General features: G+C 46.6%; 1 protein-coding gene across 4 annotated transcripts in view; it reads left to right on the top strand.

Annotated features, from left to right (window-relative positions):
* The window catches only part of Patr-1 (Protein associated with topo II related - 1), a 312,386-nt gene that overhangs the window by 131,329 nt on the left and 154,722 nt on the right, over positions 1 to 26,335 (top strand). For all 4 annotated transcript variants that reach the window (XM_070527717.1, XM_070527720.1, XM_070527716.1 and 1 more), the window contains 2 exons: positions 9,460 to 9,630; positions 22,138 to 22,276. In XM_070527717.1, the coding sequence (XP_070383818.1) occupies positions 9,460 to 9,630; positions 22,138 to 22,276 (310 nt within the window). The remainder of the gene's footprint in view (positions 1 to 9,459; positions 9,631 to 22,137; positions 22,277 to 26,335) is intronic.

The raw sequence follows: 26,335 nt of genomic DNA, 5'->3' as shown, positions 1-26,335 counted from the left end.
AGCCAAGATGTATGCACTGAAAGATAAGCAGGGTAATACAGTTACCATATTTACTCGAATCTAACATGCACTTCCTGATAAAACGAGTCCAAAAATTGTGTGTGCATTAGAATCGAGTACAACCCTAAATCTGTGTTACTATATTTCCATCGCCATTTCATAATGGCTGCCTCGTACGCGCTTCGAGTCGGTCTTCAAGCCTAGCTGCCATAGCTTTCTCTATGTGCTGTTGTACGTGTGCTTAGGTAGTGTTCACCGTCTGTCTTCCCGTTTTCTGCGTTTGCTCTATCAGCATGGGAGTGCCAACTGTAAAGACATGCCAAGTTCATCACGATGCTGCAACTAAAAGGACAGGGATCACGCGTGTGAAAGCGGACAGAAATCGGGTCGCATCATGGGCGTTCGGAGTTACCGAAACTTGTGTGCGGGACTGGCGCAAACAGGAGAGGCATTCTACACCGGCGACTGCTGCATACGGCGCAGCCATGCGGCCCCTATATTGAAAGCAATCTGTGATGGTGACAAGAGTCTACGCATCTAGGCGCACTGCGCTGTGTTCTCTTCCCTTAGTTTACGTCGAAGCAAGAGGCCGCACAAAGATCAACTCCCTCGCTCCTGTAACTGCACATCCTCACTCCAGCATTTAAAGAGTTTCTGCAGTCATTGAGTGAGAGGTGTTCATGTTTGCTTGTAAGCACATGACACCATGCTTGCTAATTTAGTTAGTAAGCGAATGTTTAAAAGTTTATATGGCCAATAAAACTACTATTCTTACTTTTTGTATAGCTGTCTTCTAATTTGCTATCATAATCGATGATTCGCCTTTCAGGCAAAACTGTGACTTTTTTTTATTTATCGCAACTTTAGCGCATTGGGAGTAAATCTTTTGTTTTTTCCAAATCAGAGAAAGTTGTATTTCTATATGAAAAAATGAGGTGCGCGGTACTCTAAAGGAATTTTCGTTTTTTAATATCACAGCAAACTCTTGCGCGTTAATATTGAGGGTGGTTTCTTTTTCCATTTCTTTTTGTTCACGGAAAACGGGTGTGCGTTACAATCGAGGGCGCGTTAGAATAGAGTAAATCGGTAAACCTCGATATAACGAAGTATTTAACTTTGCATAACCTCTTGTCCATAGAACACTATGTATTTAGAACCTCAATATAACGAAGTGCGTTTGGATGTGATTTCAATATAACAAAATGTCACTGCTACCGCACAATAATGCAGAGAGAATGAACAGAAACTTCCTCAGTCGTAGATGGTCAAATGATTGAATTACAAGTGGCTGCTTGCTAACACATTTCTCGAATCGCTCCCGGCAGGACAAGAGTGACAGCAAAGCGGTGCCGCATCATGCTCCATGTAAAGTCCAAGTGCGATAAGATCCTATCGAGCCCTGCGTGCTTTAGGCACGGGGAGTAAAAGCGTGCAAGGTTGAGACAAGAAATATGGCTTCACGAGTGCCGCCTTCCAGCACAAGCAGAGGGAAAGAGGTGGGAGCAGAGCAAGCTCACGGTAATGCGATCAAGAGCGCGAGGGGATCGTTGAGTTGGGGGTTAGGTTGGCCCACGTCTTCGCCTTGGCTGCCTGCATCTGTAAGTGCGGCTTAGGGTATACGCAGCCGTGCACCCTGCTTTAGAGGTAATCTGCTGCATGTCCGAAGAGTTGGCGTTCCGAAACGGCACCATGTAACCTGTCTTCCTGCACGTTTAGTATTAGTGGTTGCGTAATTTTTACTTTCGGTGACCCGTTAGAGGGAGAGGCAGACCAAGCATTCATTCCCCACTGCCGGCACTTTTCCCGATAGCTTTTCCTGATGTGGATGATCCTGTTAGCCGCAGGGGCGGAGTGCACACGACAGCTTGGCTGGCTTCGTTTAATTCGTAATGCTGATGTGAAGATACCGTTGACGTATGCAGCATGAAACTGCATGATTCGTCACCAACTCCAAAATTTATCAAAATGAATTGTTTTTTCATTCATGTTGGCTTTTTTTTATTGCCCAATAATTCGGAAAATTCTGCAGCCCCTTTCCGTGTAAGAAAAATCAATCAGCAACTGCACTTATTTGCATAAACTAGCGAATTTCATTACAACGAAATTTTGATATAACGAAGCAGTGTCAATTTTACCAACTTCGTTATATCGAAGTTTAACTACATCATTAGCAATTTGAAAGAAATAGTAACAGCAGCAGAAGAATTCTATACTGACTGTGACAGTACCCAGAAGCTACCTTCATTTGAAGTAGTGATGAACACGATATAGAGGCTCCTTCTATAACTAACGATGAAGTTAGAAGGGTCTTGCAAGACATGACCCGCGGAAAAACAGCAGTAAAAGATAGAATAACAGTCGATTTTATCAAAGATCGATGAGATATCATGCTTGAAAAGCTTGCGGCTCTTTATACTAAATGTCTATCGACTTCAAGGGTCCCAGAGAACTGAAGGAATGCCAAAATTATACTAATCCACAAAAGGAGACGTTAAAGAAGTGAAAAATTATAGACCCATTTGCTTGCTTTCGGTATTGTATAAAATATTCACTAAGATAATTTCCAATAGAATAAGGGCATAACTTGACTTCAGTCTACCAAGAGAATAGGCTGGCATCAGGAAGGGGTATTCTACGTTAGATCACATCCATGTTATCAATCAAGTAGTCAAGAAATCTGTAGAGTACAATCAACCCCTCTTTATGGCTTTCATAGATTATGAAAAGGCATTTGATTCAATAGAGATGCCAGCAGTCATAGAGGCATTACACATTCGAGGAGTACAGGAGGCATAAGTGAATATTTTAGGAGGAAATATCTACAAAGATACCTTGGTTCTCCACAAGAAAAGTCAAAAGTTACCTATGAAGAGAAGGGTCAGGCAAGGAGACACATTCTCTCCAATGCTTTTCTCTCCAATGCTCTTCACTGCATGCGTCTAAGAAGTATTCAAGCTATTGCTATTCAACTGGGAAGGCTTAGGAGTGAGGATCAACGGCGAATACCTTGGCAACCTTCATTTTGCAGATGGCATTGTCCTGTTCAGCAACACTGGGGACAAATTACGACAAGTGATTGAGGACCTTAACAGAGAAAGTATAGAAGTGGGGTTAAATGATTAATATGCAGAAGACAAAGATAATGAAAAAAATGCGGGCAAAGGAACAAGAGTTCAAGATCGCCTGTCGCCCTCTAGAGTCTGTGAAGGAATACATTTACCTAGGTCAATTAATCACAGGGGACCCTGATCATGAAAAGGAAATTTACAGAATAAAAATGGGTTGGATCGCATACGGCAGACATTGCCAGCTCCTGACTGGAAGCTTGCCATTATCATTGAAAAGGAAAGTGTACAATCAGTGCATTTTACCAGTGCTGACATATGGGGCAGCGACTTGGAAACTGACAAAGAAGCTTGAGAACAAGTTAAGGACAGCACAAAGAGTGATCGAACGAAGATTGCTAGGCATAACATTAAGAGACAGAAAGAGAGCAGTTTGGATCGGAGAGCAAACAGGTATAAACAATATCCTAATTGACATCAAGAGGAAAAAATGGAGCTGGGCAGGTCATGTAATGCACCGGTTAGATAACCGTTGGACCATTAGGGTTACAGAATGGGTACCAAGAGAAGGAAAACGCAATTGAGGATGGCAAAAGACTACGTGGAGCGATGAAATTGGGAAATTCACGGGTGCTAGTTGGAATTGGTTGGCGCAGGACAGAAGTAATTGGAGATTGCAGGGAGAGACCTTCGTCCTGCAGTGGACATAAAACAGGCTGCTGCTGCTGCTGCTGATGAGGACTTTACTCCTCCTGCTTGGGCCTTCCAAGGCTGGCATTATTTCATAAATAAATAAATAAAATAAATGGGCTTCTTTATGTCAGTTCAGTGCACTGATAGGTGCACACATCGCCTGAACGCAGTAATTCACGGAACGGTGCTACGTTGGCCGGGGCCGCTTCTGTTGGTACAAGGTTTGTCCAGGTCAACAGCACCGGTTGAAACGATAATGTGACGCTTCTACAGTGAACAGCAACTAAAGCACCGCATATTTCTGAAAGTACAAAGATAGGGTCGATTAGCTGGTGGAAGGTGCTCAGATTATGTTGGATAGACGGCGACGAACTTAACGTTGCTTCAACAGGTGTTAGTCTAACCCATGTGCATGATCTTGGATATTTCTGGTAAGCATTCCGTGAGGGCTTGCGGCCAGTTATCACAGTGGCCCTGCTCCTCTAGTTTGGGGCCCAATCGATGCAAATCTATTCCCAGCTGCCGTGTGTCACTCAAAGCCTTGGAGAGGAACATCTTGAGAATTTGCCATGTTCCTCTCGAGATTTTTTCGCAGGTGGCAAATCGCCCCACACCTGATAACCTGATAATGAAACTGTGCCTGCTCTTTGCTGGCAGCATCAACATGCAGAGCACCAGCGATGGCTATGCACGAGCGATGGTCGAGTCACATGATGTTCAGACAGCATCTGTAGCATAAATTAGCCTTAGGATAATCCACTAGCCCTTAAAGTGAAACTAAAGAGTCTGTAGAATTCAATAAGATGCTCGTACACGGGTGCGAGAACCTTATAAACCATGCAGGTAAAATTTGGGGGGGGGGGGGTTCACTTTGGAACGACGTAATTATTGGTTAAAATTGCGCTGTGGCTCCGCTCCCCTTCAAGCATTGCGCGCTGCTGCTGATGCTGACAATGCGAGCGGAGACCAGAAACCGCAGCGTAGTGATGTCAGCACTGGTGTCCCGTTCCTTCGCAGTCTCCGCGACCGTGCTTGACCGTGCTTGTTTCTGCGTGCGTGCCGTCATAATCTGCTTCACTTGACCCTGCATTCCTTTGTTTGTGTGTATGTAGAGTAGTAGTTGACGTGCACAGCATCAATTGAAGTGGTGAGCCAATTGTGCCGGCATTCTGTGCAGCACGAACACCAGTGGCCGCAACGATGTTCTGATGTTTCATTACTGGCAAGGACAAGAAGCTTTCAGCTAAGTGGGAGGTTGCTGTGAATCAAAAGAATTTCGAGCACTCAAGAACAACAATGCTGTGCTATAACCACTTTCGTGATGACGATTACAACCAGAGTTTATCAGTAATGCGTGAATGAGTGAGAGTACGACTTGCTGCTAGCAGGCTTTCTAAATGCAGCGCGAGAAGGTCGGGTCAACGAACACATAAAGACGGGACGGGTGCGGGCAGACTTTTAATAACTGGTCTTGAAAGACCTTATGAATACATGAACTCATCCTGACCTGGATTTTGATTTACTGCTAGCTCCTTCGTCTTAGCCCGCTAAACGGAAGGTGCATATTTATCTCCCAGCCTTGACACAGGTTTCTTTGCGAAGCACCGTTAATTTTCTATTCGCACGTGTGTTGTGAAACAACCTACATGCAGCTACCATAACCCAGTGCAAGTGTAAAATTTGTATGTGTTTGAAAGCCAGCGCACGCCAGGACGCTGCGCTCCTCCTTCTCTTACACACAGAGAGAAACCGGCCGTCTCACGTAGCCGACAGAATTCACCACCTTTACGGCGCCGGTTACGAGTAGCGTGTGGATGGCGCGATGATGAAGGCCACTACACGTGCTGCAAGAGCCAGAAAAGTTTTCCCGCATGTAAACGGTCTGTGTAGATTGCCGACCGCTTTGGGGCAGTGCACAATTGCCGACGATCGCATCCCCGCTTACGTTCTACGAGGATGCATGTAGGAACATAACAGTGCAGTTGTCTGCCCGGAAACGAACTCACTGGATCGCTGGATGCAGCTTTGAAAAAAACATACTCGCCAAAGAATATTTCTAACACGAGGAGATGCTAATACTTCGCTTTCGTTCCCGTCGAAACCACTACTTGCTACCAGCATCTTTTGCTTCTTCGAGAAGCTGGCTCCTCGCAGTTGGCTCGTACATGTAGGGAGAAACACCGAACTCCTCGGAGAAACTCAAGCTCTCGAAATTTACCATTACTGTCTCAGCAAAACAACAGCGCCAAACCACCTTGCACCGTGCTTCATGTGTAGCGGCAGCAGTCGGTCCGGACTAACACCATTGTTGACGTCACCAGGTGCCCGACCAATCACAGGTGGAAACGAGGCGCGCGAGCTGCCCCGAGTCTGCTGCTGCGCTTCTCGCCGAAATAAAGTCTGTTCTTGCTTTCTTTCGCTCAATGTTGATGCGATATTCAAATTCGGAGGGTTGAAAACCATTACGGACAGCTCATCACTTATTTTTTCTGGAAAACCCTTCAGCTTCCCTTTAAGGGAAAGCCCTTCTATATTTTAACAAAAAACTTGAAAGCAAAACTCAATTTGTGATAAAAGATTGCCATAATACACTGGTCCACTATTCATTGGAAACCCAGTTCTTATTTAGCACAACATAATGTCACTAATTCTTTAGCTTCGGAGGGAAAAAAGCACTTGATTCTTCTCAACAGGTATTTTATTGATAAAAAAATATTTTCCTAACATATTTTCCAGACCTTCATATGCTAGCACTGAGCTGTCATCACTGCGGCCATTTAATTTGGAGTTTCTTTTAATAACAGTAAACTGTAATGTATATCTTGATTTCCATATATCCAAGTTGCTGATAGCTTGCTACTTTCTCGTTATGCAATGCTAGGAGATTCCCAAGTATGTGCAGCGCAGTGTTTTCTTGCCCAACATTTGTAAGCATGAAAATTGTTAAAAATTTTTCTTATATTCGATGTTCTTTTGAATATTCGACATATTTTGTTGATTAAATTTGATGTTTGATACAGTATATATATTTACTATTTGCACACCTCTATTAAGTATTGTTAATGAATTACCTAAGCTCACAGTAAAAAATACTTTGAGTTGCTCTAGAGGTCAGCAAACATTACTATGACAGAGCAATGAATGGGGCTGGTTGGATCAATTTTTTTTTTCTTTTAAGAGCATGCTTACTTAAAAGAAATGAGTACACAGTTGGTTGCATTTTCGTTACTCACTTGCCAAATTTTTAAAAGTTTGTCATGACTTAGCTAAACACCCTATACATTTTGAAATTACGTCATATATTTGTGACTTCTAGCCCATGCAGTTAAGAATGCTTGGTGATGCTGTTTGAGGGGCAAGACAATGAGATTTTCTGGTAGAATTAAAACACTTCATGGAAAAGCAAGGAAATTGCATTACAGAATTACCGTATTTACACGATTGTAACTCGACTCAAATGTAAGTCGACCTCCCCATATCGCATGGCAGGAAAAAAAAAAGGAGAGCATACCTGAGGGCGCATTCGATAACTAAAATTTATTAGTAGCTGACATGGTCACTGGACTACTCATCTTCACTAGTGCTGCCATCGTCATGGTTGCCACGGTACCACAGCGCATCGTTGTCCAGTGAAATTCCACATTTGGCAAATGGCCGCTCCACGACATCCTGTCGAACAGCCGCCCACGCCAATTGCACCCAACCACACGCAGCCGTCAGGCAGGCTCTTTTAACAGGTCCGGTTGGCATAAGTTCGGGGTCATCTGCCGCCTGCCACTCGTACTTACAGTGGAACAGGTTTTTAAAAGGCGAAGATCCGGGCTTGTTTCATGACCATGTCGCACTTCACTAGCAGGGACTGATCACGCATTTCAGCGATGTATGTCGCAAGCTTGGTCTACCACTCCGGAAAGCGTCCAGACTTCGGCTTGTGGGAAATTCGCTTGCCGTGACAGGTAAAAATTTTGCTTCGCTGCAGTCGCCACTCGCATCACCCGTTCAGAAACATCGAACTTGCGGCCCGCTGCGCAGTGATTTGTTTCTTCGGCGTAAAGGATGGCAGCCCTCTTGAACGCTGCTGTGAACAAGTGCCGAATGATTAGTGGGTCTGGCGCACTCATGACGACTGAGGAAGCATAGAAGTAGCACGTAGCCGGCAGTCAAGTGGAACGCGTCAAACTATAGTGAAAGCTAAGTGCATCTGGCAAAGAGAAACCCGCAAGTGCCGCCGTTGTGAGGGTGCCGCCGCGAATGGAACAGCGGCGCTTCCATCAAATATCGACACCCCCTCATGAGTGTTGTGTGCACTGTAAAACTCTCAAAAATGTTGGAAAACCCTTCCGAAAAGCGAACAAACACGAGGGATAGCGAAAAGCTACGGGTAGGGTCATAGAGCAAACCTAAAATTGTAACTACGTTGTAGCTCCTGTTGGTCTTGCTTTTTTGGCGGTGCCATGTTTTGGTTTCGATTGTAAGTCGGCCCCCCACTTCAGATTTCCAAATTTAAAAAAAAGTGGTTGACTTACAATCATGTAAATACGCTAACTACTTGTGCTACAAAAATTCAGCTGGAGTCCTTAAAGTTCGGTGGGTGTGCCATGCAGCAAAGCTGTTTCTTAATGTGAAACATTGGAGAACGTTATAAGTGTTTCAGTATGTTGCCATGTTAGCGGGCTAGATGCTGAATGGCTTCAGTTGGTGGAGGAGCACAAAATAGAGGTGCGTGGAAAAAATTTTTATGTGGTCGCCATCTCTCCGACAAGGCTACGTTCTTATGTGTTCGATGTGAGGAATAAAGTAATTCCCCGTACATAACAGAGGCTAAATCAGTTTTCTGCATGAAGCTTGGCAGGACTCTATGGGCCTGGTCGCGTTGAGCAACACTCGGAAACAGCCAATCGTCATGAGTCGTACACTTGAGTCCAATTAGTCCATATTCCTTAATTAGCAGTGCACATTGTGTCACGAATGCGGGACACTCCAATATAAGGTGTTCAATTGTCTCATAGAAGCCACAGGATGTACACGACGGACTGTCCACACGTCCTTGACGATACAAACGTTCGCGCACCGGCACAGAGCCAACTCTTAATTTCTCTTAATAGGTAGATTGCAGGCAGGAAGCAATGCAAACAGGCTAAAAATCGCATTTGTGTGTGAAAAAAATAGTATGCAGCATTATTTGTAATGTTGTTAAGATACCAAAATTTGTTTTGGTTACTAGGCATGCGACAGCAAGTAGTAAAAAAAAATTATAAACAAAACGTGATATCTAGGGGATTTCCGGAATGAAATGGGAATGGAAAAGCCCTATTCTGCAACTCTGTTACCTACCTACATACCTACCGCAAAATGCCTGAGATGAGCAATAGAATGCTTTGCAGTAGTTGCTACATACATAGTGAAATCTTCTCAAGCCCTGAAAAATTTGTGCATGCCTAGATGTGCGAGATTTTGCAGCACTCAAACGAAATGACTGGAGTGTTTTCAGTGATTGTTTACCAATGTGTAAAGTGGCCTTGGGAAAATTTCGAGCAAACGTTGTGGTGTAAAATAGTGTGATCATCTTCATTTTTTATTATCTTGAAATTTTTTGGTGCCCTTGTGGATGAACTATCACAACAAGCGTAATTTGCTGTGTTATTCTGTACATGGAAATACGAATGTGCTATAATAGACTGCATTTGACTTGGTATTGCAGAGCCCTCGTTGTGGGTCGCCCTGGGCTGCGGTTCATCCTGAACATGAGGCAGGGTCACCATGCTCTGGTGTGGCCAGTTCACCTGGTAAACGGGGATCAGCAGAACACAGCACTGGAGTGCTGCCTGCTTTCAGCGCCCAGCCAAAAGCGGCACAGTTTCGTTTCAACCAGGTAGGTCCTACTGCTTTGTGTCACCCATGAGCACTTGCTTAGTTTTCTTACCACGAATACCATATATACTTGTGCAATGGATGCACTCACATAATTAACGCACCCCCAACTTTGCTACTGTGTAGTCCCATGATTGAACGGCCGTGCTGTAGTTTTTCAGAGAGACTAGAATCTTTTACTTTCTCGCATGTTTAAAGCAAGCGCACTCAATCATAATGCCACGTGAGAAACGCCGAGATAGGGTAAACGAAATTCTACAGCTGCTAGGTTATGTAGGCTGCACGTCCATGCTTGTGGCAAACATGCTGTGGCAGTGCACTGGTAGGGGGTGGTGGGTTTGATGGCTGAGAAGCTGACGGCAAAGCCATGATGAGAGAAAACTGCTGGCAAGCTTGCTGTAACAGCAGGCTGTGCATTATCATACTCACTCAGCACCCGATGGAGAGAGTGACCGTGTTAACACTCGGCCTGTTCTTAGCGCTTGCCTGCCACCAGTGCCTAAAGCAAAGGCACCTAACAGGCTCGACAAGGGGGGGGGGATACCCGCTCTCTGCAACAGCAACTTTATGCAGTTTACTCTGACATAATAGGGCAGCGTCTTGTGCATGATGTGCAGCTGGGGGCGCGGTGCACAGGAGAGTTTAAGTGAAGAGGAGGCTGGCGACACTTCGTCGGCATAGTGAGCATTGTTGGGCGCAGTGTCGAATTCATGTCTATTGCTTTCTTTTGTGCCTGTCTTTGCCTTCGCTGTGTATGATGGGCCTTAAATCGAGTTATAAGCCTGCTGCGGTACAGAGTTTGTTGGCTCACAAAACAGAAACGCTGATTAGACATTGAAAACTTCAACATGCCGATGAGCAGGACGGCTGAGGAAAGTGATGCACACAGCGTGGTTTTCAAAGCGCCAGGTGCTCAAAAGCAGCGTTTCAATGTGATGCTTGCGATAATGGCAGACTGTCGGAAGGGGTAGCTAGGACGAGCTGTTGTGGAACCATGATGTGGATGAAGCGGCCAGCGACCTGCATGACAGGTGTGGTGATTCCAGTAAAGAGTGAAATGCATAAAAGCACTGTTACGATTTGCAAATAGTATGCGTGTATTTTTACTGCAAGGATAGGTTATCTAATGCACTTTTCAAATCATTACTGTCTTTCTTATCAATTTTTGTTCTTGCGAAAAGGCTCCTGTAAAATGTACCCCACATAATAAACGCTCCCCCCAACTTTGCTTTGTTTTTTTGGGGAAAAAACAAAGCAAAAAGTGTGTTCATTACACGAGTATAGAAAGTATAGGCTACACGTTTGGTATAAAAAGGAATCGCAAAAAAGCAGGATAGAGAATTAGGGCGGCTGATAATAATGAGTAAATTTGCAGGCATAAAATGGTGTCAGCTGGCGCAAGACAAGGGTAATCTCAGAGCGCTGGAAAAGGCCTTCGTCCTCCAGTGGATAAATAGGCTGATTATGATGTTTTGTATATTAAACTAGTCATGCTTTGTGAACAATCTACAGTGACAGTTTTAGCCTTTGACTAAAGTACTGCATTAGAGTGTTCCAAATTAGATCACCCAAGCATTGGAGGCCTCGTAGCGCTTGGGTACGTCTTCAGCTGCACACCCAAGCAGAGTTTACATTTCCTAAGATATACAGCTAACCATAAAATTATAGATAATTGGACTACAGGGAAATTTTCATAAAATACAGGGGCATCTTGTTAATTAAACTCAATTCAAACTTCTGGTTTATTCCAACTGACACTTCTAATGTAAAATCTCTGTGTATTTCAATGTGCGAAAAGGCCTAGTGTGGCGGTGCCTCTGACCTAGCAATGTCGCCACACGCCAGCTCCTGTTTCCATCTTGCATTGCAAGTACCATATTTTGACGGGCCAAGAATTCAAGTAATTTGCAGTCGGGTCAGAGAGCAGATGAATCTGAATTTTGCCTTAAAGGGTCCCTCCCTCACCAGGTCTGGCCATTTTGAGCTGACGAGCGCAGTGCATACAATGCATGCCAACGGTCGTGCCTGCTAAGTATTAAGCTGGAATTTCAAACCAAACGTTCGCCCTTCTCATCACGTCCGCCGCACTCAAAGACGGAGAGGTGACATATGCACATGTGTGGCTCCGTACGTGCATATGCTGTGGAGTCGCTCATTGTGACAAATGACTTCGAGAATTATTCAAAGCAACCTCTGTTACTTATGTAATCTGTTGCTTCAATAGATTAATTAAAGTTTAGAGAAATAATAAAACACACTTTTTGTTTTACTTCGTACCATATCAAGAGAGATGTACTTCCGTTTCGTCTGCTTGTTCCGAAATCATTCAGTTGTGCGCGCTGAGAGAGAAACTATGTCATTTTCTACCGTGTTCCAGCGTACTGTCATGCCCTGTGATCCACTTGCGTCTGCCTCAGTGTTTGTGTAGCACTGACTTACACGCTAGTCAAGTGTTCCTGTCCACAGCACGCAAAATCATGCATTGTGCAAAACAAGACAAATGCAGCCGCTCGTGCGCAACACCATCAGTGCAAGTGTGCTACGCAGCTAAAAAGGGAGCAAAAAAATAAAATAATATAAAGAGGAGGGCTATAACGTATGCATCACGTGATCCTCGTGCTCTGGTATTAGTGAACGAAGGGAAGGAATTTCGCTTGCAGAGACTCAACAGGGCATGTGGCGGAGAGAGTGTTATGTTGGTGGCGACGCTCGCCTCCTGAGATCATGGTATCGCAGCACTGTAATACAGTAAAAGCTCGTTAATTCGAACTTCAGTAATTCGAATTTCGGGATAATTCGAACTGTACGATTTGGTCCGGCCAAGCTCCATAGAAGTCCATGTATAAAAAAGCCCGTTAATTCGGACGTGAGTTGGTTCTGCACGGTTAATTCGAACTACGCGCCGCCGCGCCTGGGCGGCGTGCCGCCTGGCACATGGCCAGAGCAGGCCTTGTCGCGAGGCTGCAGTGGCTGAGTTGCCTCCAAAATGGGGAGAGAAGGAAAAAGCGGGTAAAACCGGTGCCAGCACCCGGCGCAGAGGCTGGAGGGCAAGGGGTGACAGCTGTGGCAACAGCTACGCCCTCTCTCTACCTCCGAGAACTGCGGTTTCTGGTTTTGAGCCGCCGATCTCAGAGGCCTAAGAATCTTGTCGTATAGCTGCAGTTGTTAACCGATGGATGGCGCAACCAGCACAAAAAATACAGCGAATCCAGTACATCGCAGCGCCGCTAGCGCTCGAGAATTGAACGAATAGGAGGAGCCTTCGTCAACGTCTTTGTCCTGAACTCGCGGTGGTCTCGGCCGCTTTCGACAGCCTCGAGTTTTCTGGTTTTCGGCGCGCTTACGACCTTTGTTGTGCGGATCGCTTGAAAAGTTGGGCCTCGGTGGTGTGCTTCGCCGTGCTGACGTGCGGTTTCAGAATGGCGGCGCCCGCGGTAAATACTGCGCCAAAACACTGAAGGATAAATGCGACATCTTACGGGAAGTGGACGCCGGAGTCTTGTCGAAACAAGAAATCGCCAAGAAGCATGGGATACCGAAGAGCACGCTGTCCACTTATATAAAAAATAAGAGGGCGATTGAAGACGCCTTAGAGGCAGAAGTTGCCAGGGAAAGGAAGAGGATGCGGCTGGCAAAGTACCCCGACCTTCCGTGAAAGGTACGACCTTGTGTTTCGTGCGGTGTCAGGGGAGATGAAGGCTGTTAACTTTGAAACATGTGAAAGTTGGCGCTCCGAGGTCCTACAAGGCTCTACGGATTTTTTCAAACATTAAATTGAACTGGCACCATGCCCTGCTGCTTCCTGGTCGCGGTGTCCTGTTTTTCTTCATTGCTTTAGTTAGTACAAACTTCGTTTAATTCGAACTGAGATGGCGTCCCCTTGCGGTTCGAATTAACGAACTTTTACTGTATTTGTATTTTGGCTATTTAAGGGCTCTTCAACAGGCCACATAGCCAATTTCGGTATTATGCTGGAAGTTGTTACGTGCCCTCTAAGGAGCATTCTACCACAATTATTTTTCAAATTGGTTCATTAGTAGCAGCAGGTGATGATGCGGTGCCAGCTCTTCAGGACGACGGTGAACGTTAGCCTAACTGCAGTCGCATCATTCAGGGTCACCTGCACTTAGAATCGATGCCCAGCGGTGAATCTGAAGACTCAGCATTGTCAACTATCTGTGACATCTCAGTGCAGTTCCGATGCAGGCAAAGTTCCATTCTTGCGATGGTGACTGACGATGCAGCGCCAGCTATTCAGGACAATGGGAAACTTTTGCCTAAGCGGAAGTGCACTGTTCAGGTGCACCTGGAACCTCATTTTATGTCCATAGAAGCAGCTGAGAAGCAAGCGTGCAGTGTCCGCAGTACACTTCGCGTGGGTCGACGACGGAGCACAAGAGTTCGAGTTCACGCAACGGACAAAGGAAGCGTCGGCCCCAAAAGAGGATCAGTTCACGTTAATACAGGCTAGTGCAATGAATTCACTAATAGGGCCTGCACTCTACCCACACTATCTTCAAAACGGTTCATCAGTGCAGCATGAGACAACATTTGGCTTAGCAGTAAAATTTGTGCTTTTCTGTGCTGCTTGTGGCCCTATTGATTCACATTGGTCATCAAAAATAAAGTCTGAAGGAAGGGCTTTTGAAGTGAATGCAAGAGCTGTGCAAGCTATCAAGACCATTGAAAAAGGACCCACTGCCCTGAATGACTGCTGGGTCGCAATGAATGTCTCACACCATGGGCTGTATCAAAAAACCTATCAGGAACATCTAAAAAAAAAAAGCGCTCGAACCTGGAAAAGAAGAAGCTGCACAAACATTGTTGCAGATGCGGTACTTGCAATAAAAGATGTCTACAATAACAGGCAGCCATCCAGCCCAAATAACGTCAAAGTCGTTTTGATGGCACGTGGCTTACATGAGGCCACAGCTTTCACATTAGTGTAGGCTGCATTATTGAATTTTATACTGGACATCTGCTGGATTGTATCATACTTCCCAACTTCTGTCTAGGGTGCCGTCAGCGACCAGCAGAAAGTGGCCCTAGCTTTGACAGTTAAATTGAGCAGCATCAGTGCCAGAAAAATACAGACGTTGGCTCAGGACAAATCGAATAGAGGTGGAAGCTGCACTGGGGCTTTTCAAACACACTTTCAGCAGATATGGCCTTCACATCACGAATATGATACGCAGTGGCGGCAGCCAAACATATCTTGCACTCTGCAAGGATGAGGTATATGGCTTTACAGTCGCCGACCGTTTATTCGGACCTCATGGGGACTGCGGAAATGTCCGAATAAACGGGTGTTCGAAAAAGCAGATTAAGGAAAAAAAAAATGAAATCCTTTATTTCCACGCACTTATTCAGGCTCGGCAGTAGGCTTGAAGAAATCGTGAATGCGTCGTTGCACGCTGTTCAGTTTACGCGCAATCAGATAAGCCTGAATCTCGGAGAGGGTCGTACGGTCACTATAGGCGGCTGAAAGCACAGTCACTGCTTGTACATGCTCCATATGCGACGGCAGCGTAGCAGATGGTGCGTCAACTTCCGACTCTGTTATCGTCGGGCGGTGCAGCAGAAACCTGACGAATGATCTCGCCGTCGTCGAGTTCTGCGCATGTCAGTACATCAGTGTCAGCACCTGTGAAACTGTCAATGAGACGGTGTCCGGAATCACAATGCAACCATTGCGCAAGTCTCGGCAGAACATTTTCCGCGTCGGTAGGGAGCACATCAGAAGGCGACAAATCTTAGGCCTCCCGGCACCCGCTTGCCGGCATTCCGCAGCGCAGTCTGCGCGGGCACTGTCGGCACCATTAGAGACTTGACGCGATGTTTCCGTATGCCGCGTTGGATCACCGAAACCTCGACACAGCACACAAAGCAAACACCACCGTGCCGACACCAGCCACACAAACGAAAAAACGTGGTCTGCTCGCAGCGTCGTTCGCGAAGAAACAAATCAGCTGCTGGATTGTCTTGACATGGCTTACCAAGCTGAAACCGGAACTGCTGCAGAGCCACTCTATCGAACTAGGCAGAAACGATGATGATTAACGGGGACTTCCAGTAGCGCCACTTCGTGGGGCAGCAAGGAAGCTCCGTTCAAAACAAAAATGGCGTTCAGCAATTCGAACCATGCACCGGTTAGAGTCGGTGCATGGTGCTCTCGACCAAGTTGGCTCAAGGAGTGTCCGAAAAATCAGACGAGAGGTTGCAAGGTGTTCGAACTTTCGGCAGTTGTTATACATTATGGTCTATGGGGAGAATGGCGGTGCTGCGAAGCTTACCGAATAATCGGGCATGTCCGAATTTTTGGAGTCCGGAAAATCGGTCGGCGACTGTACACCCCTGAATAAGGAGGACTGCATAAATCATCTGCAGAAGAGAATGGGCACTGCTTTTCGCACACTGGTGACAAGAGCAAAGAAAGGGAAGCCATTGGATGGGAAAGGTGAACTCACACAGGACCTAATTAAAATCTGACCAGCTACTATGGTTAGCCTTGCACAGAAACACAGACGTCAGTGACATGCTCAGGGCCATGATGGCCACATTTTATCACGCGACTTCTACAGATGACGAGCTTCATCATGAGCTGTCCCACCTGGCCCTCATAATTGATGTAGGCATCGGTCAACACAGGCCGAAATGGAGCCACCACCGCCTCATAAATACAAGCTGTCGAGACGAGTATCAGAGCCACTGCTGCCTGTCTACCTGTCTGACCCTCAAATGCTGGAGCGGTGCAAGGCCAACAAGACAAAGAATGTGGCAGAAAGCCTGCATTGAGTCTTCTGGTCAGTGACTTCAAAGGATCAGAATGCTTCATTGTTTGCTGTGGATACAGCAGTACATAAAGCAGTTGCACGCTACAACTTCGGGAACTTGTGTGCCTACAATGAAATATGCAAATCTGTGGGCATCAAACCTGGCAGCCTTGCCCTTCAAAGAGCTGAGGAAAAGGACCAACAAAGAAAAAGTATGGCTTGCAGGACAAATAAAAGAGCATGGACATAAGAAGACCCCTGCAAGCAAATACAGCCCTGGGGCATTTTGATGGACATGTAGTGGCTATGCAACTTTAGTGCCAGTTTTCTCCGAAATGTGTTTTGACCCTACTGTCCTGCTTGCAGAAAGCTTAGCACTACTACGACTTGATAGATTTCATGATTTCCATTCCATTGTATTCCTTAATAAATTGTCTACACAGTGACATCCCTATGCTTTTTAATTACTTTCTCATTTCTTCTTTTTAGCTAATTTGACATGACGATAACTGCATTGTACAAACATGGATATAATGTCCTTTGTAAAAAATCGGGGTGATAAAGATATTTGGAGAATGTCACTGCATTAACCGTTCCTATGGCTAAAATATAGGGGCAACTGTGGGCTTATACCATGTGTTTTTGTCACACCAGGCTTTTTGCAAGTTTGGTACAACAATGATGCAAATAAAAATTATGTCAAAACTACTGGAGGTATCTTAATGAAACTTTGTAATTATTCATTCAGCACACTTCCCAATAAGCATGCCAAATGTTATTGCTCTACTACAAAAGAGAGAATTTCACCTCTGATCCCCACCTCCCCCTTTATGTGCAGCTGCACTTAGAGTTTGAATTATTCAAATTCCACTGTATATTGAAAGTAATTGTTATACACTGTTAACACTTCTCTGCCCATGGCTATTCCTATTGATAACCAGCTATTGATGGTTTCAAATTCGTATTTTGTGCTCTCCAAGCACTGGAACAGCAGCATCACCTAATGGGTTACTATATAGAAACTTTAGCGGCGCCGACTATTGCCTCCAAAGCAGGTGAAAAAGATGGGCTCACGTGCAGGTAGCTTGAGAATAGAACAGGCTAGGTGCACTCGACCTCTGCTGTCACGGTGTCTGCCACTCCCAAGATCCTGCTGCACCATGCCTGGCCGCCCTAAGTAAACTGGCCACGGCGGCTACCTCTTGGCGCTGCCTCCCACAAATTGGTAACCTGTACGACTGAACCCAGGCTTCCCACAAATTTATTATACCGGATGACCGTGCCCAGCCATGCCAGCGTCAGCAGACCGACTCTACCGAGGCGAGTAGTGACGTGGCCTGGCGCAGTCCGGCTGACATCCTGCAATTTTAGGGTGTCCAGGAATTTTACAGCAACATGCCAGACGTCTTGTTCTTCCAGCTAAACAGCCATTTCTTTCTGAACAAGGTTCTAAGCTTCGGCTGTCACACCGTGGCCCCGACGTCTATGCAGACTTGCGGGCAGCCGTCATTGCTCACTATGCCACCTCGAGCACTCCCTCACAACAGGTCTCACCATTTTAACCATTGCGTCATTTCCCGTCTTGTCGTCCCAATTTGCCTGCGTCCACCCGTGCCGATCATCAGCATGCGCCGGCCCCAGCATCAGACCTCTACTCAGTTCATGAGCCTCTTCCCCAACCCAAAGGCAGCTACGCGACGACTCCAAGGAATTCACTGGGCCAAATGTCAATGCTTTCAGCTATTCTATGGCCTGCCCTCTTCTTCCTTGGACATTTCCGCAAGCTGTCCACTTCCCGTTGGAGGGCACCTCAGTCATCACCAATACAAAAGCTCTTCCACTGGCTCCACTAGGTGCAAATTTACTCTCGCAGGCACAGCAACGCCACAAGTACAACCTTCAAGATGCATTCAGTGACCACCGCAACCCTAATGCTATCTGCATTCGAGATTTCACCACAAGCAGTAGCAGGCGAGCCTTCCGATGTACTGTGCTCGCACCTTCTGCGGATGCATGGCCTACCGAAGTTTTGCAGGAGCAGCTCTTCCATCTGGTTTCTTCAGCTCAAGGATCACTTCTACGTGAACATCATGAGTAACCAACTCTTGTGCTATCTCCACGCAAGTCCCGAGTTGCCAGACAGTCTATTTCTGGAGCTCCGACTGGTGCTGTCTGGTACATCTCTCTCGGATTACAAAAACCTGACATTACCAACGATGACACCATCTGCACACTTTACCTGGACTCTTCACCTGGACTTTACCATTGGACTTTATTTCAATCAAGCCTTGCGCTAGAAGGGGAAGGGGGCCTGTAGCGGTGCTGACAATTGCCTCCAAAGCAACCAAAGAAGATAAGCTCAAGTGCACATAGCGCCAGAATGGAACACGCTGGTGCGCTGACCTGAGTGGCGGCTGTGTCAGCCGCTCCCGAGATCCCGCTCGGAAAAAAAAGAAAAGGCGGGGCCTGTGATTTACGCGTCACGCAATCCTCGAGGTCCGGTGTGGGAGAACACAGGGAAGGAATTTTGCTTGCGTAGGCTAGACAGGGCGAGTGGAGAGAGCATCTTGCTTATCAGTGGAGCCCGCCTGCTGAAATCATGAGTTCGGGGCACTGAAATATTCCTATCTCGGCTATTAATGAACCGATTTGAAGAATGTTTGCAACAGTACGCTCCCTGGCGAACACGTAACAACTTCCAGCATATAATGTAAATTTGCTATGGGGCCTGGTGAGGGGCCCTTTAAAGAGGCAAACAGCTTTAGCATTGAGTAAAGGGGCAAAAAAAAAAGCTGATTTTTTGAAATTCACATTTTCAGTTTTGTGGGGATCAAGGTGCCTTCCCGCGCCTTGTTCCCCCAGCTCGAGCGTTGTGCTCAGCTCAATCTCCGGGAACCGCCGCCGTAATGGCAACATGGCGGACATGGCTAGCACGCCGGAGCTAATTTCTCACGCAAACCGTGCCTCTCTCTCCCCAGCTCGAATCACCGCACGAGCAAGCATAGAGAAAGTTCTCTATGGAGCAAGTGTCACCGGGTCGCACCCTGATTGGCCTCTCGAGTGGCGGCCCCCAGGCGCCCTCTCCACCCAAGCTCTCTTCCGCTGAGCGCTTTATTATTGCGGCAGATTCTCACAGTCCCGCAACATGGGACTTCGCTCCCGCAACTTGTCGTTCTCACGCTTGGTGGACCACTTCCCAGTTAGCCCTAGCGCAGCAGGTGTGTGTACTCGATAGATCTCGTGGTGAGCCTTTGCCCATAAGCACCGCGACTGTTGCCTTGTGCTGTATCTTGGGTGAATAAACTTGCGTTTGTTGGTGATCTGACTCTGGAGCCTTCTCTGCACCATGTCACAGTCGGCAAACCCTGCCGTAGCGCCTTTGTGCGTTGAGGAGAGGAGGGGAGTAGCTTCATGCCCTTTCCTGACCATCGCTCGTAGGGTGAGCTTTGTGCAAACCCATCTCCACAGTTTCTATACCTTCCTTTCTATCTGATTCCAAAACATTTTCACTGAAAACCACGCAGAAGTGCTTTAAAAAATTTGTTACATCAGCCTAGGTGGGGAAAATTTTCTCAAATTTCGACAAAACTGTGTTTTTCAAGTGACAGTATCTTTGGAACAGTGAAATAAGCTTTTCTATCTTACTCTAATCGGAAACTACATTTCTCCATCTTCAAATTTGCCACCTCACTTATCTCCTCGACAAAGAAATAAGCACTCAAAAAGCAAATGATTGGCATTCGTTCCAAAGTCTCCTATCAGCTGCGGCCACCACATTACTCTAGCATGCTTCGCCACGGGTTCTGCACTTGCTTCAAAGCGGCGTCTGCTTGGCTCTTAACACCTCGCAACCTCTCGATCATCTCTGTAATCTCAATGAGTGTCATAATGGGCACTACGGCTGTGTGGACATTGCAGAAGTGTGGCCTATGCCTCCATTTGGGGACGTCTCAGACCCGCGGGGATGAAGGCATGCCAGACTAGAGGCTACAAGTTCTAGAAGCCCTGCATAACAAAACACACCAAAAACTACAAATTTGGTGCCTTTTAGAAAACTGAAGAGAAGGTGCAACTTTGAGAGCCATTTTCTCAAAAAGGTGTTTTTCGCCTTTCTGCTTATCTTTAAGAACTTCTTGCTGGGCGAGTTGGTACATAGCTATGTTAGGAAGAGTTGCACGTATGAAAGGAGAAACACAGAAAAAAAATGAAGCAGACGGAAAAAGTGCATAACTTTCAGAGCTGATTTCTTTGCTACCGTATAGCATGTTCTCACAGCTTGCTTTTTTTTTTTCCTTCGGCTACAATGCATGTTGTGACATTCTCACTTTCTCAGCTTGACTTTTTAATCTATGGTGTAGCTATTCGTTCATCCCAAAAGTGTGCCTGAGATGAAGGTAATCTAAAAAATGACAATTCAGACACCTTGTGTTGTAAAACAAAAAGAAAGAAAAAAATATCACAAGCTTCAGCACACATTTATCTATGCAGTCAATATTCAGTGAGTCTTCCGTTGGATTCCTTTAGCTTTCTTGGGTCTCCAGAAAGTGCAAAGGTGAAAAATTCTGCTGAGTAATATTTTCTCAAGATCTCGCTCTGAAACTTTTATGAAGCTGTTTTAGTGGGAGCGAAGCAGATGACAAAAGTGAGTCCCCCGTTTGACGTCACCGGAGTGTCATTTGTAACGCCGCCATCGGTCGTGCACAAGGCTAATACAGAAACAAGCACACAAAAAGCAAATGATTCAAAGTTGTTCCAGAGTCTCCGATTATCCACACCCGCCACGGGGCTTTAGTGCACTTCATCATTAGTGCGGCACTCACGGGCTCTCTGTGTTGACCACTGTGATCTTGACTAGTATCGAAACAGGCGTGACGTGGGCATCGCAGAAACGCGGCCTATCACTCCGTTTCCGGACTACTCGGATTCGCAGCGAATCATTCTGAGCATTTCGTCACTGAGCATCAATGACGCAGCTTCGCGTGCAGAATCCTCAGACACGTGGATAAGCTTTTCGAGTTTCAGTGCTTCGTACTTCGCTTCCAAGCACATGGCACAAGCAATCATCAAATCTGCGGCTAAGCCTTTTGAGCGTCATTTCGGTCATCACGACCCAAAATTAGCCACCATGCATACACACAGATGTACGCGCGGTTGCCAATGTGCCGGCGTTAAGAAGCTGTCGAATCAAAACCAAAAGTCTACAGAGTGAAAAAAAAGAATAATTCTTATATCAACACAGGGTGGCAGCACTTGCTGGGCAACAGAGTTGAAAATTTTACAAACGGCATCTATAAATATGCGGCATCGACCATTTGGACTTATTTGTGGCACCATATTTTCACCTCTTTGACCCTCAAATGGTTAATGTCAAGATTGAGATGTATCTCATGCAAAAAGATTGGCAACTTTGCTTCAGATAAGAGCATTTGTGAGGGACATGGGACAATAATTTATTCAAGCATTTTTCTGTAAATAATCGAACAAATGTAGAAAGCCGATTAGCACCCCCTTTTAAACAACATTTTGGCATTGTTGAAACATCCCAACTTTTTAGGAAACATGCCGAGAGAAAAGCTTATCTGTTGCGATGCTGCCATACAGATTTGGTAACTGTTCTTGTTGATCACAATGGTATCTGGGGAACATCTTTGATTCCTGTGTCTCCTTTGTCTAGAGCAAGGAAACGTTTAGAATACCTCAGTTAAAGAAGGTGTCCTGTGCAATGTTTGTTGCAGAGCCGACCACCGTACCCGCCTCCTAGTGTGCAAGCTGGTGTTGTTCCCTTGCCTGCCCAGCTTGGTATGTCACCCCCTGCCAGGACACCAGGACTTGTCCATGGCCGCATGTCGCCAGGAATTCATTCAACTAGCTTTGGTATGTGCACCAGTGGTGTTCATAGTCAAGTATTTCACTGTAGTCAGAGTTTTGTTGTTCCTGCACATGCAGTCTACTCATACCATTGTGTTGTGGTATGCATTGCTGGATGCCAAGCAAGTGTTACACTGAATAATGTGGCAACAGTTCTGCTAGTTGAGAACCCTTTGTGAAGCTTCGCAGAATATGGATCCGAGCTGGTTGCCTTCATAGTGGCTTTTCATTTATAGTTTGTGCTTCGTCATTTACTTCCAGGATGTATTTGAACCACATTATTTTGTAGAAGCTGTGGCATCACTGAAAGACGCTGCCTTCATTTTCAGCAGTTGGCATGTGCTGGCTGTTGCCTCATACCCCACTTGACAGGGGACAAATTCTGCAAGTATTCGCAGCAACAAAACCAGAGGCTGTCACAGTCTACTATAGTTAAACCTTGGTATAATGAACCTCAGTATAGCAAAATCCTCGATGTAACGAAGTGCAGTGAAATCTCGGTATAACGAGCTTCAGGGGACTGTGGAAGAATGTCTGTTGTTCTGAAAAGTCGATATAGCAAAGGCCCCAAAATTAACCAAAACAGTCAAATTTCAGTATCGCTAACCTCCTACCTTTGCAACAGTATGTCCTTGGACTACAGTCGAAACCCGTAATAACGAAATCGCCGGGGAAAGCAAAACATTTCGCTTTTGCAGGAATTTCGTCAGTGTGAGAATGAGGCAGAAAAGACAGAGAAGGAAATTGGCTTGCAAAAAAAATTTAAAAATATTGCCAAAAGTCAGTCAGCTTACTTTGCCAAGCCTTACCTTGCAGCACTTTTACTGCTCTCGACTCGCACTGCAAGTAGTGGTCCATTGCCACGTCGTCATCATGTTCACCCAAAAATTATCGAATTACATCGAAGGCATTCAACACATCCCGCGGGTTCGTAGTCCTCTGTTGATATGGTGTCTGGTGGTCGTCGGCGTCCTTGGCACCTTGGCAAACGCTACTTATGATCACCTCATCAGTCATCTCTTCATGGACGACAACACCTTCATCCACACGAACGAACTCATTGATGCTGAGGCCATCCGGAACACCATCTGTCACGGCAGAAAGTTCATTCCATGCGTGGGACAGCGATGGTGGTACTGCACCGTCAGCACTGTCAACTAGTGCACCTTCAGGCAAATCTTCTTGCAATGCCACTGGATCAGCGCATGATGCTTGCCGAGTGGCAATGAAGCCGGCATGATTAAAAACAATTAACTATCACGGCTGGCGACGGCGCAACCCATACGGCGGCCATAATCTCAAGCGCCATGAACATGCCCACTACGGTGAGACGCTTCAACTGGAGGTTCAACAGCAGACGCTGAATCAGCCTCTCCTTGTAGGCACACTTGACGCTATGAATGACGCCTTGATCAAGTGGCTGCAGCACGGAAGTGCAGTTCGGTGGGAAAAAAAACAAGCGCACGTTTCCCAGTTCCACGTCATCGACATGATGGGCACTGCAATTGTCCAAAAAAAAGGCAGACCAATCTGCCTGCCTTCCGCATGTCCGTATCGAAGGCCTCGAGCCAGCTGCCAAATATGGCCCGGATCATCCATGCCTTCAGGTTCACGGTGTACTGTAGGGGCAGCCGACGATTTCCCTTGAAGCAGGGGCTTCTTACTTCTGCCAATTACAAGCAGTGGCCATTTATCTGTGCCGTCCATGTTGGTGCAAAACAAAATTGTTACATGCCACTTGCTGTGTTTCCCCCCGCGGCATTTCTGGCCTTTAAGTCCAGGGTCTTCGATGGCAGCATCTCGTAGAATAAGGCTGTCTCATCTGCGTTGTAAATGTCCAAGGGCTTGTACTGGTCCAATACTTCTTTGTTGGTCAGCAGCCACGACGACGTTGTCAAAGGGTCGACGGCTGCTGCCTCCCCGGAAATGACTTTGGCCACTATGTCGTGGCGGGCTTTGAAACGGCTCAACCAGCCAGGGCTAGCCTTAAAATCAGCATGCCCGAGAATGCATGTGAAGTCCAGCGCTTTCTGCTGAAGAACTCTGCCAGACAGTGGCACTTTGTTGTCACGCTGTTCACAAAACCATGCAAACACCGCCTTGTCAACGTCTGCAAAAGCCGCAGCGCTCACCGTTTTGTTTTTCGCACTCACACCATTTCCGAGTGCGCCGAGAATGGAGGCCTTGTTTTTCAGAATCGTCGATATCGAACTGCACGCAATTCCAAATTCTTCAGCGATATCCATTTTCTTCCTGCCCTTTTCAGCTTGGGCAATAATTGCAGCCTTATCCTGCAGTGTCATAAATTTCCTCTTTTTGGCTGGAGGCGGCATCTTAGCAGGCTGTCAAAGCAAATGGCCTGATTGGCACAGAGACACACAATTGACGCTCTAGCACCAACGACACTGAGCACACGACCATGTGCGGCGGTACACAAAGCCCATTGATACTACAGCGTCATCCGGGTTATCGGAGCCTTCACGTTGTGGGGAAGCGCGACCCTCGCGCCTCCCCTGATGTTTTTCCCGCATAGCGCGTCTCCTGTAGTGCGGCTTCGCCGCACACGCGGCGGTCGGAATGGTACAGGCGCAGTGCGAGAGATGGCGCGAGCGTCGCGCCGCTGTGCGGTTACTTGGGTTCGGGAAAGACAAGGCGCGCTCTCTTGGCTTCGAGACAGCGAGCGGGACTGACGTGCCGTGCCGCACGTGCAGCGGCCCTCTTTCCTGGCCGGTCGGCGCACGGCGGGGGACGACTCCCGCGTGCGCGCCGACCGATGCTTCGGCGAGACCGTCTCGCCTGGCCGCCTTCGAACGCGCCACGATTCGCGTGACTTATACACGCGAACGACCAGGCATTGGGATCCAGCATGGAGCGAACATATTCGCTCGCGAGGACGCGGTGAGTCGGACTTCTAGATTTGTCGCGCGCCCATCGGCATGTTTTTGTGGATAGCAACTCGGCTAGCAGGCATAGATGTATGAAAGGTGCAATAAATGCCCTTGTGATTGTTTGTACTACTGTGTTGTCGTTCCTTTGTCCCAAGAGTACGGTGTGAGAATCCCCACATCAGACCCCACAACGTCGATTTGGCTGCCACGCATGCAGGCGTTTCGCTCCACGTTTAGCACAAGCTGTAATGGCACACAGGATTAAATAAAATGTGCTCACTGCGAGATCACCTACGGTTCTTGTCTTTTTTTATTTGTATCATTTAAATGCTAATTGCATTTTTGGCCCGGACACTGCCCAGTCACCCGTTGCGACGGGCGAACGACCACGATCATCATCATTGCTGTCGTCTGTCACGAGAGGTGGTGCGAGGCTTTTTTTTATTGTAAACAATGATGGCGGCGGCCACGCAAGTGTGCTGTGGTGGTAGTAAATGCAATTTAAGCGCACAATGAATGCATTTGAGCAGTTTCTGGACACAACTAGTGTTACATGAATAGATTATTTGCGGACTGTCGTTTCAGAAAATTTTGTTGATGAGGGATTGCTATAGAAAAAAGTTTCGTTGTCGCGAGATAGGAAATGCATTGACTCCTATGGCTGTTCGCCGGGGATCCGAAAATATTTTGTTGCGGCGAGAATTTCGTTTCCTCGGGATTTCGTTACCGCAGGTTTCGACTGTAATTTCTCACAAAAATGCAAGCATGATCACCAGAAAGCACACATTTAATTAAAGTTGTCTGTGATCTTTTTCTGACGGGTGGAACGCACTGCAGCAGGAATGATTCAATATCGTCCACATTATTATGGACTGCTTTGGTCGCTGTGCCGCATTTGGCTAGGAATTTGCAGAGTTCCCTTAAGTAGTCCAACACATTTGTCATTGATGCTGACTCATGTCAATCTTCAAGTGCTACTTCAGCACCCTTATAGGCCATGGCATCATCATCTATGTCGTCGTTGCTGCCTTCCTCATCCTGAGTCACTGTACCCTGGATGCCCTGCAGGATGTAGTCAATGATCATCTCCGCTCATGTCCAGCCTCGTCACGCTGTACGTTATCGTCAAATGTGTGTGAAACATCTACAGCTAGCTGCTCGAAAACCTCGCTCCAGA

Source organism: Dermacentor albipictus, chromosome 10, assembly GCF_038994185.2.
Source record: "Dermacentor albipictus isolate Rhodes 1998 colony chromosome 10, USDA_Dalb.pri_finalv2, whole genome shotgun sequence".
NCBI classification, from domain to species: Eukaryota; Metazoa; Arthropoda; class Arachnida; order Ixodida; family Ixodidae; genus Dermacentor; species Dermacentor albipictus.
Note: the sequence above shows the minus strand (reverse complement) of the source record. Positions and strands in the feature narration are given on the sequence as shown.